We start from the raw sequence: 13,767 nt of genomic DNA on the forward strand, positions 1-13,767 counted from the left end.
GGCGCTCATGTTTGGTCTTCGTCGTTGGTTTCGTCTTTTTCGTTGCCGTCGGTCTCCTCGACGCCAAAGATGTGGTAGACGAGGCCGGCGACTTCCTTTCGACTCACGTAGCAGTGCAGGTGACCTCCAGGCGTCATGAGGCAGCTCAGGCAGATCGCGTCCGCGAGAGATTCGATCGAAGGGAGAGACGGACTCCGCGAGGCCGGCAGGAGGGTCGTCGAGCACACCACGCAGACGCAGCCGCCAGCTGAAGACAAACAATATAGAGGATAGATGCGAAAAAGGCGCATGCATGCGCTGGAGCCGGGGCTCCGCAAACAGCCCGCCGCCTCATCCGCTAAAACTCGCTAAAACCCCTACGCAGTCATACGCGCCCGGGCTGACTGTACGGAAACCGCACCTGCATACTGCTTGCCTGCGGACTCCCCTGAACATAAATAGATTTATTTAATATATATATCTATATATATTCGTATATGTGTATACGTTTACGTGTGTATGGAGGGTACTGGGCACTTGTGACTCCTACCAGGCGTAAGGAAAGCGCGAGTTGAGCGTGCGTGGGAAACTGCAGTGAAAAAACGACAGATGCAGCTGCATGTCAGGCGCGACGGGTGCGTTGTTTAGTTGTGGATGTATTTCGCCGGCCGTTTGCTTACGCTCCAGCGCGCCGGTCTCAGGATCGCGGCAGGAGTCGAGCGCCGTCAGCTTGCCCTCAGCCTCCGCTGCAAGCAGCTCTTCGCGGTTGACAATCCGCGTCTCAGAAAGAAGCAGCGAGGCCGCGACATCCAAGTTCAAAAATAGGATACGCCGGCGCATGTACCTGGCCATCAAGGCCGCCCCTTCCTGAAGAAGAAAAGCCAAACACGCAGCATGCATGTGCATACGCATGTGCAGAGATTCGCGCGTGAATGTGAGGCGTGCGAGACGCGCGAGCAAGCGGAGGAACCGCCGATTCCTCTCGGCTGCCCACGCAAAGAGCACCCACAGACGGCCGGTTTTCGGCGTCCTCAGGAAAGGCAGCTTCTGAGGCGGGAGCCTCCCTTCCCCACCGCCGAGCAGCGCGCTGGGAGCTGATACGCATATGCGCAGCGCATATATATATATATATATATATATATATATATATATATATACATATATACATTTAGGTATATGTGGATGTACGCATATGCATGCGAGCTCCACCGGTGCAAGCGCGGAGTCACATGCATATGTGCATGCACAGCGCGAAACACCGTGCGGGAGAGACTGGCCTCGCGAAGAGAGAGAGAGGAGGGGTACCTGTGCGATTCTCCAGCCGTCGGCGCCAAACTGACAAGACAACTGCTGCGTTTCAGAGTGCTGGACGAGCACCTTGACACCCGCGTGGAGCCACTTCATTCGAACTTCGTTTTTCCCTCTTCTGCAGCTGTGGCCGTCCGCCTTCTCGCCCTCGCGCGCCGCTTCCGGTTCGGAGTCGTGCGCCGGCGCCGCACACAAGGCAGCGCTTTCTGGCGCGGCGGCAGCAGACGCAGAGGCCGCCGCGCGCAGCCTGCGACTGGGCGCCAGAAGCAGGAGATGCAGCAGATGCGAAAAGCTCTCAGACACAAAGTAGAGCCGCTTCGGCGTGTGCAGACGCCGCGTCAGCTGCTGCAGCGGCAGGTCGCGAACCGCCTCCGGCGCGCGAAGATCGCCCTTCACCTGAGAGACAAGAGTCAACACAACGAGGGACGGGACGACGGCTCTGAAAAGGCGAAGCGCCTGTCGGCGGGGCCTTAAGCGGTCAAACAAACCAAGACAAAAAGCGTCTAACGGCCTCAAACACCCCGTCCCGCTGCCGCCTCCGCTCAGTTTGCTTTTCCACACCACAGGGTGCGCTACCCTCGCGCATATGCGGCTTAGGCTGGTCTGACTCTGCTGCTTCACACGTGCGTCTCTGCGTAAAGCGGCGCCGTCGCGTCGATTCCAGGGGTCGCGCCACGTCTCCGCCCCGCCCCGCATGCAGCGCCGCCCCCGCCGGCGTCGCGGCGGCGCTCACCAGCGCAGGCGCGAATTCCCTCGAGAAGCCGTAGAAGGAGAAGATCTTGTCCACGCCCTCCTCGTCGAGTAAATCGATGGGCAGGAGCGTATGGAAGAGACTCCCCGGCTGGCTGGCGGCGATCGCCAGCGCGACGGAGGCGTGGCCTTCGAAGCTCAGCGCAGGACGCGTCGGCGCCGCCTCGGGGGCCTCCGCAACCTCCTCCGGCGCCGCGGCCGCTGGGCTGAGATCCTCTTCGTCCAGCAGCGGGTTCGCCGTCGCCGAAGCAGCCGGCGGACGAGGCGCGGGCGCCGCCGCGAGGGCGCCGCCGCAGGGCTCGGGGCTCGCGGCGGCGGCGGGCGGCGCCTCTGGAAGCGAAGCAGGAACCGCGGGCGGCGCAGCGGAGGAGGCTGACGGGTCGCTTGCGAGCGTCTTGTAGCGGCCGCGCTGGCTGCGCTCCGGAAGTTCTCGCGTCTTGCGAAAGCAGGCAACGAAAAACCCGCCTGTGTTGTTCTGGTGGGGAAGCACGCGCACCGCGCGGTCGAGGTGAAGCGCCGCCGCGGAGGGGGGGGGGAACATCGTCGGCCTGCACAGGCGAGCCGCCGCAGCGACCCGCCGCCACGCGCAGCGAGAAAAAACGTGTGAAACGCGACGCGAGCAAAACGGCGATGCCAATGACGCGGCGGTCGGCGCAGAGGGCCTTCTGCGTTTCCCCATGCTTCCTTGCGCAAACTGTCTCAACATTTAGCGAAGGTCTGGTTCCAGAGCGGCAAGCGCAGGTGAACTTACCAGCGGTAGTAGACGCACAACTATACATATATATATATATACATACATACACTTGTGTAAAACCTTCAGTGCAGATCCCACACAAGCATACACATATATACGCACGCATATACATGCGCAGATATGAGATGGATTTGCAAGCGTGTCTGCCAGCGACATATTCGAAGACGGCACATCTTTGCGTGTGCTCAAGTGTCTCGCTTGCGTAGGCGAGATATCCGTTTACGTGAATGTAACAGGAAGTTTAGCTCCATCTATACGCTGCTTACTTGATCTTTCCTCGAAGAGGCTCCGGCACGTCCGCGAAGGCCTTGAAGAATTTCTGCTCAAGCTTGTCGCCGTTTGCTTCACTCTGCTCAGCTTCCGCGTCCTTCTCCGCCTCGCTCGTCGCGTCTTCCCCGACTTTCTCACCCTTTTTCTTCGAGTCAGGAACGGGAACGAGCCACGATGTCTTCCCCTTCGAAAACCGCAGTCCTGCAGCAGAGCAGGCACCGAAACCAGCGCATTTTGCCACACGGACGCAGCGGACGCTCAGGAGATCCGTGAATGTGCACATATGCCAAGTCAAACGCTACATAAGTATATGGATGCGTTCGAGGGTGATAGAGTGGACGCGCGGAAAAACAGTCCCACCCTGCCAGCGACGGCGTGCGAGAATCATACAGACCTTCACTCTCCGTCAAGAAAAAGAGCGGACCTCCTTGTACATATATATGTATACGTATTTGTAGATATATGCATATCTACCAAGCGCCTCGACCGTCCGTGGGAGAACGCCTAAACCTGGAGAAGACCCTCAACCCTCAAGATGCAAGCTCGACTCTGTCGAGTTTTCGAGAAGGAAGATACCCGGCAGAGACGGCGGTTCAACAAGTTCAATGGCATCTCCATATTGCACCAGCGCCGCAGCAATCACCGCCTGAAGAAAAACGCCAGCGAACAAAACGCGCGCTTTAGAAGGCTTTGACCGGTATCGGGGAACGCTTATACGCATGCGAACACAGTCATGGCTCATCCGAGTGCAGGCGCTCGCAGAAAGGTATTCAAATTTTCATATTTTTCATCCGCGACTTGGAAAGCGAAACATAGCCGACCAAATTGGTTTCAACATCCTGATCTAGCTACGCATCATCGTTTTCTAGGGCTTCCAACAGGAAAAGCTCCAGATTAGTAAATATATCTCTATGGATTCACTATATATATGGTGTATGAGTGTATATATATATATATATATGTATGTCACGCATGTATATATATGTCATGAGTATACATATATATATATATAAATATATGTAGCTGGTGGACGGATGAGCGACTAGCTGCCGCCTGTGTGTGGTGATTCGAGAAAGACAAACTGTATAACTCGGGCGTCGGCGCGCCGAAACAAAGGTTCACTCTTTTGCCTTTTTTTTTCATTTTTCGGGCCATTACCTCGTCCTCCAGAGGGCTCAGCGAGCACGTCGAGTAGACGAGCCGGCCGCCGACGCGCAGCAGCTGCAAACCCCGGTGCAGAATCCCGAGCTGAGAGGAAAACAGAGACAGAAGGGAGACTCTTACACGCGAAGGAAACACGAACCAAAACGAACTCCTGCGCCAGACGCCGCAGGCGTCTCTCCGCGCTACGGCGGGGCTCTGCCTCAACGTCTGCGCAGATGCATTTACATATATACGTTTATATATGTACATGAGTGCGTCGCATGCACCACCACGTCTTCAAATGTAAGGATATTAATACACCGATATATATATGTATATATGTATATATTTATATCTCTGTGCATGAAAGCATCGTTAGATAGATGAATGTCCGGTAATTCCTGCTCTTGAGGCTTTGTGTTTCTTTTGGTCTGATTCTTTCAAGCGAAGCTCTTAGCTTTCGGCAGCTGCAGCCGCGCCGTTGGTCTCCAAAACGAACAAAGAGACGAATCAAAGAAGCGAGTCAGGGCTCATCATTTCAGTCTCACCTGAACACTGTGGAGGCTCAGACCTCCAGAGACGCTCCACTTCCGCCAGAGGTCTCCATTCTTCCTCATTGTCCCGTCTCCGCTGCAGGGCACATCGGCTGAAGAACGAGAAAAGACGAAATCCACAGAACAGACACAATTCCAAAAGACAGACACACTTCAGAGCGCGGGGGTCGCAGAGTAACACGCGTACGGAGCCTGAACTCGGCAGAGGAAATGGGGGAAAATGCCTCAGAAGAGGAAAAACCAACGCACCGGCTGATGAAGACAGTACACGGCACACGGACGAGAGGATAAAAAGCAACGACGAACGGCTGTGGAGCCAATCCGGCCGACGGCAGTATCCATTGAAACTGGTGGCTTAGTATAAGCGTAGAATCAATTCGGTCGCAAGATATACGATAGGAGCAAATCTACAAGGAAGACAAGAAGTCAACGAGAGGCAGAAAAGAGGACCTGCAGCAAGGCTGACACCAAATGGGCGCTGAGCGCTGGAAATGAGAGAGGGCCTCTCGCATTCCCGCTGACTCACCGAGAATGCGATCGAACTGAAGCTGCACACAGACGGGCATTCACAAACTCAGGGAACAGCGTGAGACAAAAAGAGTCACCTCAGTAGAAAGGACTTGGAGCAAGAATCCAGTCCCCACAAAAATGCAGGCACACACCCCTTTGACATCTCCGTGCACAAAAACATACACGAATATACATATATATACATATATATACGCGTTGCGCGATATGCCGCCGTGCATATGAAAGTCACTGGTCACCATCGCCACGTACTTTTGAATCTGGAGACAGCCGAGCAAGAGACACTTCTACCTGCAGAAGCACTGCGCTTTTCTCTTTCTCTCTCTGCGCGTCTGTTTTGACCTACTCGCGATTCCCCTTTTGGGCCGTCAGGGAGCGTGAGAGGAAAAACGCCCGCTGAAAAAAACAAAAAACACTGCGTGAGACATGTCGCTTACTCTTGAAAGATAACGAAGCATGCGACCGCGAGTCTCGCCTGCGCTCTCCGTCCTCCACCAATCCACAGCCGATCCACACGCATCACTTTATGAATATATATGTATATATACGTATATAAATATTTGTAAATATACATATTCCCACCTGTGCCGATTAGCCAACTACATGAAGAACTATATATATATATATATATTGGTTTATGTGCATATAAAAAAATGTCTTGACGCGCATAATCATGAATAAACTGAATGTTGTTGCTGATACGGTCGATGAAGCGAAACAGACGCCATGCGCGGAACGCTGGCGGGAGTTGCACAGAGGCCGGCTCAACAGAGAGAGGACGGGGTCGATTTTTTTACCGTCAAAGCAGCTAATGGCAATAACCGGCGAGGGAACTTTCATGCACTGGTGCGCCAGCGTCTGCGTCCTCTGCACATCTACGTCGTTGGCAATGACGAAGCCTGAAGCAGCGAAAAACGAAAACAAGTCTGCGTGTGAAAATGGAAGACCAAATATCGCACGTCTCTCTGTCGCCTGTGGTTCGCGGGCGTCATGAAACGTCAGTGAATTATAAACGTGAAAAAGTCGAGGCACACCAGTGCAGTTGCATTCGCAGACGCAGTTGGAACACGAGACCCACACACAGCTCTGCACATATATACATGTATACGTATACGTGTATTCATACATGCACATGAATCCATATTCATGTATATACATATACATATGGGTGTAGTGAACTCCGCAGGCACGTGACCCTTTACCGAAACGTGCACAGATCTATCTGCATAACGCCTCGACCGGGGTGCTTCGGGGCTGCCGTCTCAACTCTGCATGCGCTCTTTCGCCTTTACCAGTCGGAGGTTCGAGGCCCGGGAGGCTCGCGGAGGCGGATTCCTTTTTGTTGAGCGCGTCCACGGTGCTCCACTGCAGCATGTCTAGAATTTCCGTCGTCTTCGAGCCTGGGAACCAGACAGGAAAAAGCGACAAAGTCAGCAGCTCCGCGCATCCCCGCCAAAGACAGCGCTGCAAAGGGCGACGTGTCGATGCTGTGCGCGCGAGCCGCGCGCCCGCGCCTCTCCCTCGCTGCATATTCACATTTATATACCTGCAACCGTGCAATGTATATATACAAATATACTTGTTCGATCGCTTCGGGCATGGATCGAATGGGCGCGGAGCGCGGAGTGGCTCTGTCGGACGTATCGGATGCATTACGCGAGGCGCTTAGGGATGCATGCACTCGAATAGGGCGCGCGACAGACAGATTTCCAGATGGAGTCTGAGAGACAGGCAGACGCACCTGGGGAGGCGCACATGTCCAGCACGCGGTGGTCTGGCTGGACGTCGAGGAAAAGGCATGGCAGCATGCTCACAGCTTCTTGGCGCGTCAAACCCCCCTGAGAAAAAGCGACAAAAAACTCGACACAAGGGCATAAGGAGCAAAAGTCGTGAGGAATGTGAGGAATGGCGATGGAGACGAGGTCGCGGAGCGAACGACGCAGGCGCATGTCAATTAGGTGCAAACAGCCGTTGCGCCACACGCACAGACAGCCGTGCCCGCGACACAAAGTCTCCGGGCTACGATACACACGCACCTTCATGTAAGTGTACATACATATACATATACATATATATGATCACACATCTATATAGGGGGATAAGTATCAATATATATATTCACTAGTAAAGTGACCTCTTGTTGCTCGGTCACTTCTTCTGCCTTTCAGCGATTCAGGATGCATCGAGGAGAAAGCATCCCATGTTTAGAAGGAGAAGGCTACTACGAATACATACAAGTGTGCGCGAATATGCACATATATATGTGAAAATACGTTGTAGAAAGTGCGAGTGTTGCTTCAGCAAACAGCGCAGCCGAATCGGGGCGCCATAAATGTCGGCTTGAAGGCGAGAGCTTCCTACCCTGAAGTCCTCGTTCATGATGTGCTGCCGAATGCGCTTGAAGGCTTTGTCGCGGCGAAGACGAATCTTGCAGACGGTGCTCCACTGCCCTGCGAAGGAAAAAGAGCTCCAAAATGTAGAACTCCACGCTGGATAAGCATGCGCCGCTCATGAGGCCAGCGCCTGCCGCGCAGGCACTATATTCACGCATATCTACATTTAGTGAACACTCGCCCACACGTATACGTGAACCATATACACATACACATATACACGCAAATGCATGCATATATATATATATATATGTCGCCAGGCGCGCTCTCAAGGACGCAGACGGGCGCGGGTTTGTTGGGGAGCAAATGCAGACCGATGCACGCCACACATGAGGACCGGAATAGTTTGGCATTTCCTCGGGAAAAGGGAATCTTTAGTTAAGGAACTGAAAAATGTCGTCGGGAGCACAGCCCCGACGCCACGTCAAGATCCCGTCGCAGCTGTAGCCCAGCCACGCAAAAGGAAGACCGGGAGCGAAGACTTACATCCGATCTCGTGCGGCATCCAAGGCAAGTTCTGCAGCGTCTCCTCCGTGCCCTGCGAGAAAAGCGTCAAGAAAAGAGAGGTAATGTGCAACGAGACAGCAACATCGCCGCCATCGTCCGTGTTCGTCTTCGCCAGCGGACGCGGGGAAAGGAGCCCACCTCTTTGTCCGTTGGCTGGCTGAGCTGCTTCAGCAGCCGCACAGTCGAGCGCCAGAGAGGCGCCGAGCGGTTGACTCGCACTGCAGCTGCGAAAAAGAGAAAAAGGAAAGAAAGGGATAGAGGAGATCCACGTCATGCAGAGCGAAGTGGAGATCGGGACGGTCTCCGGAGGCGAGCAGGTCCAGGGAAAGAATGAGACGCGCGCCCGCGGCTGGAAGTATCAACCGCACGAACACACAACGGCGACGGCACTACGCAGAGAAGAGGGACGCCAGCGACGAGCTTGCGAACTCATCGCAAAGGAAGAAAACAGAGTCCATCTCCAGTGGCAACGCCGCGACGGAGAAGACGAACGACACAGAGAGAGGCAACGGGGGCCGCGACGAGAGTGGGAGGACAGGAAAAAAGGTGAGTCGAGAAAGGAACACAGGGCGACAGCGATGACGCTGAAGGGTTTCACGAGACCCGGACAGACGGAGTGGAGCGAACGAAGAAGTGAGGAGACTGCGCGTGAGAAGAAGTAAACGAAATTCTTTACCTGGGAGCGGTGTCTTAACGCAGGCCATGAATTCGTCCCACTCTTCCGGAGGGCAAATTTCTTGCGCCTGCGAAAAAAGCGGAAGTCTCCGGCATCGTGCAAGGAGTTAAACAAAACATTCGGAACCGCTCACACAGACGCACGTAGGCACTTTGACCTTTGTCTCCTATCTCTCTCTGGCCTTCCGACGGCTGCAAAAAGCGTGTAGAAAAACCTGCAGAAGCCTCGGCGCCGCATCTGCCCCCAGATAGAACGCACATGTGATAACTCAGAGATATGCAACACACGGTGATGCCCATACAAAATGTGCATATAGATATATGTCCCACAGCACACAAGAGTCGGTGTGAGCCCTCAGATCGATACAAATACGATACGATACATGTATATCTGTGCAGGTCCACAGAACGCGTGTCCTGCTTACTTTGTAGTAGGCCTCGAAGTCCGCATTTTCGTAGATGAGCGGCTCGTAGGGAGCTTTCGCTCCCTCCTCTTTCGTGGTATTATCTGCGAGTCCATTGTTCTCCTTCCTGCCCTTCCCCCTCCGTCTTCGGCCTCCGTCTCTGCGGCGCGGATCTCTGCCGCGATCGTCCTTGCCTCCGTCCTTCCCCGCCCGTGTGTTGTTTTGGTCTGCAGGACTCGCGTCATCCATGTGAGAATCTCCATTAATGGGCGCGGTGGTGTCTACAGACACCTCGCCGCGGCGGCCGAGCTTGCTTCTCGCGTGTTCGCCCGCCTCGTCCACCTCTCCAGCCGACGGCAGTCCCGCGGAGGACGATGCCGAGTCCTCTGTGTGCGCCTCGAGTTTCCGCTTCATCTTGCGGGAAAAGAGACACGCCCCTGGCTTCAGCGATGTGAGGATTGATAGGGCACACAAGAGTCACGAAAAAAAGCGAGAGTGCGACAAGAGCAGACAGAAGAAGAAAGCAACAGCGCGAACTGACTCGAGTCACAACGAGGACGACTTGAGTCGAAGAGCTCGACGTAAAACAACGGAAGGAAAAAGGGAAACAAAGAGGGGCGTTTCCTTCGGAGGCTTTACCAGGGCTCTCGTTAAACGAAAAGAGCTACTAAACTCTGATTTATCTGCGCAAGCGAAAGCTCTGGCCCCACTATGCAGGGACATCGGCTGAGAAAGACAATTCCGCGGTTGAGTTTATCTCTAATCTCGCGGTGTACAGAACTCCACGTCGACAGCTGATTCGATCCGGTGAACCTCGAGCTGTTTGTAGCGATTTTTTCCACTTCTCCCCTGCCTTCATGTTTATCGATTGTGACACGGTGCTCGGTCTTAAGTATGCGCTGGGGCTGCATGCGAAGGCGTCACGCCCCAGGAAGGTAGAAACCGGGCAGCCTCAGACAACAGACGCATCTCTCGACAGCGAACATCTGCGGCGTAAGACGGCCGTTTGTTCACTTCAGAAATGTCTCACTCTTGGTCGTTCCTTTCGAAAGGTAACGCTCCTCTCCGGAAGGTTGCGCATGTAACTGAATCGCTGTTCGTGCATGCACCAGCCGATACATGTACGGCGTACTCGCCCGACACTCAAGTGAGCCATGTACGTCAAAAACCCAGCAAGCATGTACGAACGCACGCAGAAGGTATTCTTTTGCATTATGAGGTCTAGAATAGACTCACTGTCGTTCCTTTAATGCAAATGCCCTGCATATCCGCTCACTCACACTATATGTGCGTCTCAATCGTGTAGACCCCCCACGCGAACTCGGCTCCGGGGGTTTCAAGCCTGTATTAGACCGATCACAGCTCTTTGCAGTCGTTGATTCGCACGCATGAGGTTGTACCCACCGAAGGGAGCTCTCAATTTGGAATAAAAGGCAGAAAAGGAAAACCACTACATGGAGTCGATCCGCCACACGCACGTAGAGGATCTTGCCACAAGCAATCTTTGACAGGCGCACGCGAGTTTTTCAGCACTGCGGGGTGGTACCGACACCGCCTGACTCTCACTGCGCATCCCACTCGTTCGCCTGGGAGCTGTTGAACCGCTTGTGGGTGGCTGGCCTAAACTGTGGCAGCTTCCGCCTTCAGCGCAGATTTCTCCTGCATGTCTCAGTCCGGCAGTCTACAGCAGAACAGTAGCTCCATGCAGAAACTCAACTACATGGTCGTACAGAACGGCTGAATGCCAGCTGCGGAGGTGACAAGACAGTCTGGCAGGTGCGTAGCCTGGACGCACAGAAAAGATGGAGCACTGTGGCCTGACCTAGACGAGCGCGTCCTTGCAAGTTCTCGAGATACCCTTGCAGTTGGGGAGCGCCTCGCCTCAGACCTGCAAGCGCGCCCTCTATGAACAGGCAAACGGGGGAGCATCTCGCAATGTGCATCAAGGCGGCTCTGTCTGCGCAACACTCCATTAAACACTTGACAATTCCTTCTTATCGTTTTTATGCCTTGTCCAGATCTCTCTCGCGACCTCAGCGGCTGGAGTACAGAGCTTGCCCGAACAATACAAGTCGGGGAAGCGAGGCGACGGTGTACCAGTACACAAGAGGTCCACGGTGAGGAGCGATTGGACGCATGACGTATCGCGTATACCATGTCTCCGCAGAGTCTGACATGCGCAGAGCTTGGGGAGCAGGCTCCATTCGATCTACTGGATGAGCTTGCATCCAAAGGTGAAAAGCACGCCGCGATATGCTGCCCTTCCCCTTCTGCAGCACCGGTAGAAGCGCGACAGCAAGTAGTACACAATTCGCCTGCTGCCTGCATATAGTACATGTATATGTCTATTGTGAGCACATACAGGCAAGTGGAGAGATGCACATCCTTTCCGCGGGGGAAGTCAGTCTGAAGAAAGTCTTGCTTGCGCTTCGTCGCTCCCAGAGAGAAAACCGGAGGTAACTGTCTCAGAGCATTCTTTCAGTTGGGGAAGGTGTACCGCAGCAGCAAGCTCCATCTAAATTTTTTTCAAGTGTGACGCGAATATCCGAGAAAGTGGGGCTGGGCGGCACATCGGAACGCACAGCTTCTCTGTCGCTTCCCGTACGGCCTACCCTGTTGCGTACCCCTATCTGGTCAGAGTGTAATGCTTCTGCTCATTCGTCTTTCATTTCGTTATACAAGTAGACGGGTAGCCACAGCACGGTTTCATTGCGTTGATTCACAATCCTCGCAGCGTACGCTAGGAAGGACTGAACGGCATCAACCTCCTGTGGCTACTTTAGTAAACGGTATCTTACAATACTATCTGATGGCTGACGCTCTTTGGATTTGCAATCGCTTTGATGATGCCTCTGGAACCTACGCGTTCAGCACAGGCGGTGATGTCATCAATGCTTACACGCGCAGGAGCTGCATCTACATCGAAGTTAACAGCTTCTTTTGCCTTCATTTACGCAGTTTGATGAACAGCAGGGACGCCATGACGATAAAACTGCGGCAGCAGAGACGCAGCTGAACGCTGCTGCTGCACACAGTCATCAAACCATGCAGCAGAGCTCTGCGTGTGTGTGTGTGTGTGTGTGTGTGTGTGGTGTGTGTGTGTGTGTGTGTGTGTGTGTGTGTGTGTGTGTGTGTGTGTGTGTGTGTGTGTGTGTGTGTGTGTGTGTGTGTGTGTGTGTGTGTGTGTGTGTGTGTGTGTGTGTGTGTGTGTGTGTGTGTGTGTGTTGTGTGTGTGTGTGTGTGTGTGTGTGTGTGTGTGTGTGTGTGTGTGTGTGTGTGTGTGTGTGTGTGTGTGTGTGTGTGTGTGTGTGTGTGTGTGTGTGTGTGTGTGTGTGTGTGTGTGTGTGTGTGTGTGTGTGTGTGTGTGTGTGTGTGTGTGTGTGTGTGGTGTGTGTGTGTGTGTGTGTGTGTGTGTGTGTGTGTGTGTGTGTGTGTGTGTGTGTGTGTGTGGTGTGTGTGTGTGTGTGTGTGTGTGTGTGTGTGTGTGTGTGTGTGTGTGTGTGTGTGTGTGTGTGTGTGTGTGTGTGTGTGTGTGTGTGTGTGTGTGTGTGTGTGTGTGTGTGTGTGTGTGTGTGTGTGTGTGTGTGTGTGTGTGTGTGTGTGTGTGAGGCCTTCGTGCGTGCAACGCTTCATCACATCTGGTCTGGGGGCAGCAGAACCGGACGCAGTCCTCAAATCTGAGAGGCCAGGGCGAGAGCGCGGCAACCGGCCCAGCTAAGCGGAACTTTCCAGAAAACCGCCCTCGTTCACCACTCAACAATCCGATCACAGCCGCGTCGTCTCAAACGACAGCCGACACGGTGCCCAAGGTACCGCAGAGCGCTGGTACCCCCTGTGCACACGGCGATTCACATCCAGCAAAATGAATACTGAGTTTTGAGCTATGGTTCAGTCTATGGGCACACACAGACACTCTCATCGCGGAACCCGTCATCGTGTTTACCGTCGTTCCGGGCTGCATTCCGCCTGGGGTTCCGGCTTCTCTGCGCAAACGAGACGGGTAGCTCATGGGGGGGGCGCGCAGAAGTTTCTCCCGCTGCCTTCGCGCTCGTTCCGCCCAACTGCTTGACTAGCTAGTTTAATGCAACGGCAGACACACGGATAGAAGAAATACAGCTCTGCTGAAGTATTCCTTGCCTCATCCACTACATTGTGCCGTCCTTCGTGGGAACGCGCTCGTTGATCTGTCCGATGAACGCAGCTGCTGCTGTCGCCGGTGGGCGCGACCACGAAGGCGCGTAACGGCTCGTGGTGTATCGTACTGCACCCGCGTAGTTTCGAAAACTCGAACAAACCTGGAGAGGCGTTAGGTTTCGATTTGTTAGCGCAAACTTCGCGTATCGCTATCTGGTCTGCTCGCCTCGCAACGCCGCCCCTCTCATGAGCCGTTTTTCGGGCCCGTTCCACCGAGTAGCGGACGGCAACAGGAGGCGTCGAGCTGCGGTCAGCGGGCAACCGGCAAGTCAGTCTCGCGTTGCATGTGAATGGAGACGACGTTTTCT

At 54.2% G+C, this 13,767-nt stretch overlaps 2 protein-coding genes across 2 annotated transcripts; both read right to left on the minus strand.

The window, feature by feature from the left end:
* Window positions 1-5: 5 nt before the first annotated feature.
* Window positions 6-9,679, minus strand: BESB_025890 (NOL1/NOP2/sun family protein; the record flags this gene model as incomplete). Its single annotated transcript, XM_029361269.1, has 18 exons — window positions 6-247; window positions 660-846; window positions 1,285-1,683; window positions 2,021-2,585; window positions 3,058-3,262; window positions 3,638-3,707; window positions 4,220-4,309; window positions 4,753-4,850; window positions 5,285-5,306; window positions 5,633-5,682; window positions 6,084-6,185; window positions 6,579-6,686; window positions 7,028-7,124; window positions 7,648-7,736; window positions 8,166-8,217; window positions 8,325-8,410; window positions 8,863-8,929; window positions 9,287-9,679. 18 exons carry the CDS (start codon window positions 9,677-9,679, stop codon window positions 6-8), a joined length of 2,922 nt encoding a protein of 973 aa, XP_029215624.1.
* Window positions 9,680-12,215: 2,536 nt separating this feature from the next.
* Window positions 12,216-13,274, minus strand: BESB_025900 (SAG-related sequence; the record flags this gene model as incomplete). The annotated part of the gene is made up of 2 exons (XM_029361270.1): window positions 12,216-12,908; window positions 13,209-13,274. 2 exons carry the CDS (start codon window positions 13,272-13,274, stop codon window positions 12,216-12,218), a joined length of 759 nt encoding a protein of 252 aa, XP_029215625.1.
* Window positions 13,275-13,767: the final 493 nt, after the last annotated feature.

Source organism: Besnoitia besnoiti (genome assembly GCF_002563875.1).
Source record: "Besnoitia besnoiti strain Bb-Ger1 chromosome Unknown contig00014, whole genome shotgun sequence".
NCBI lineage: Eukaryota > Apicomplexa > Conoidasida > Eucoccidiorida > Sarcocystidae > Besnoitia > Besnoitia besnoiti.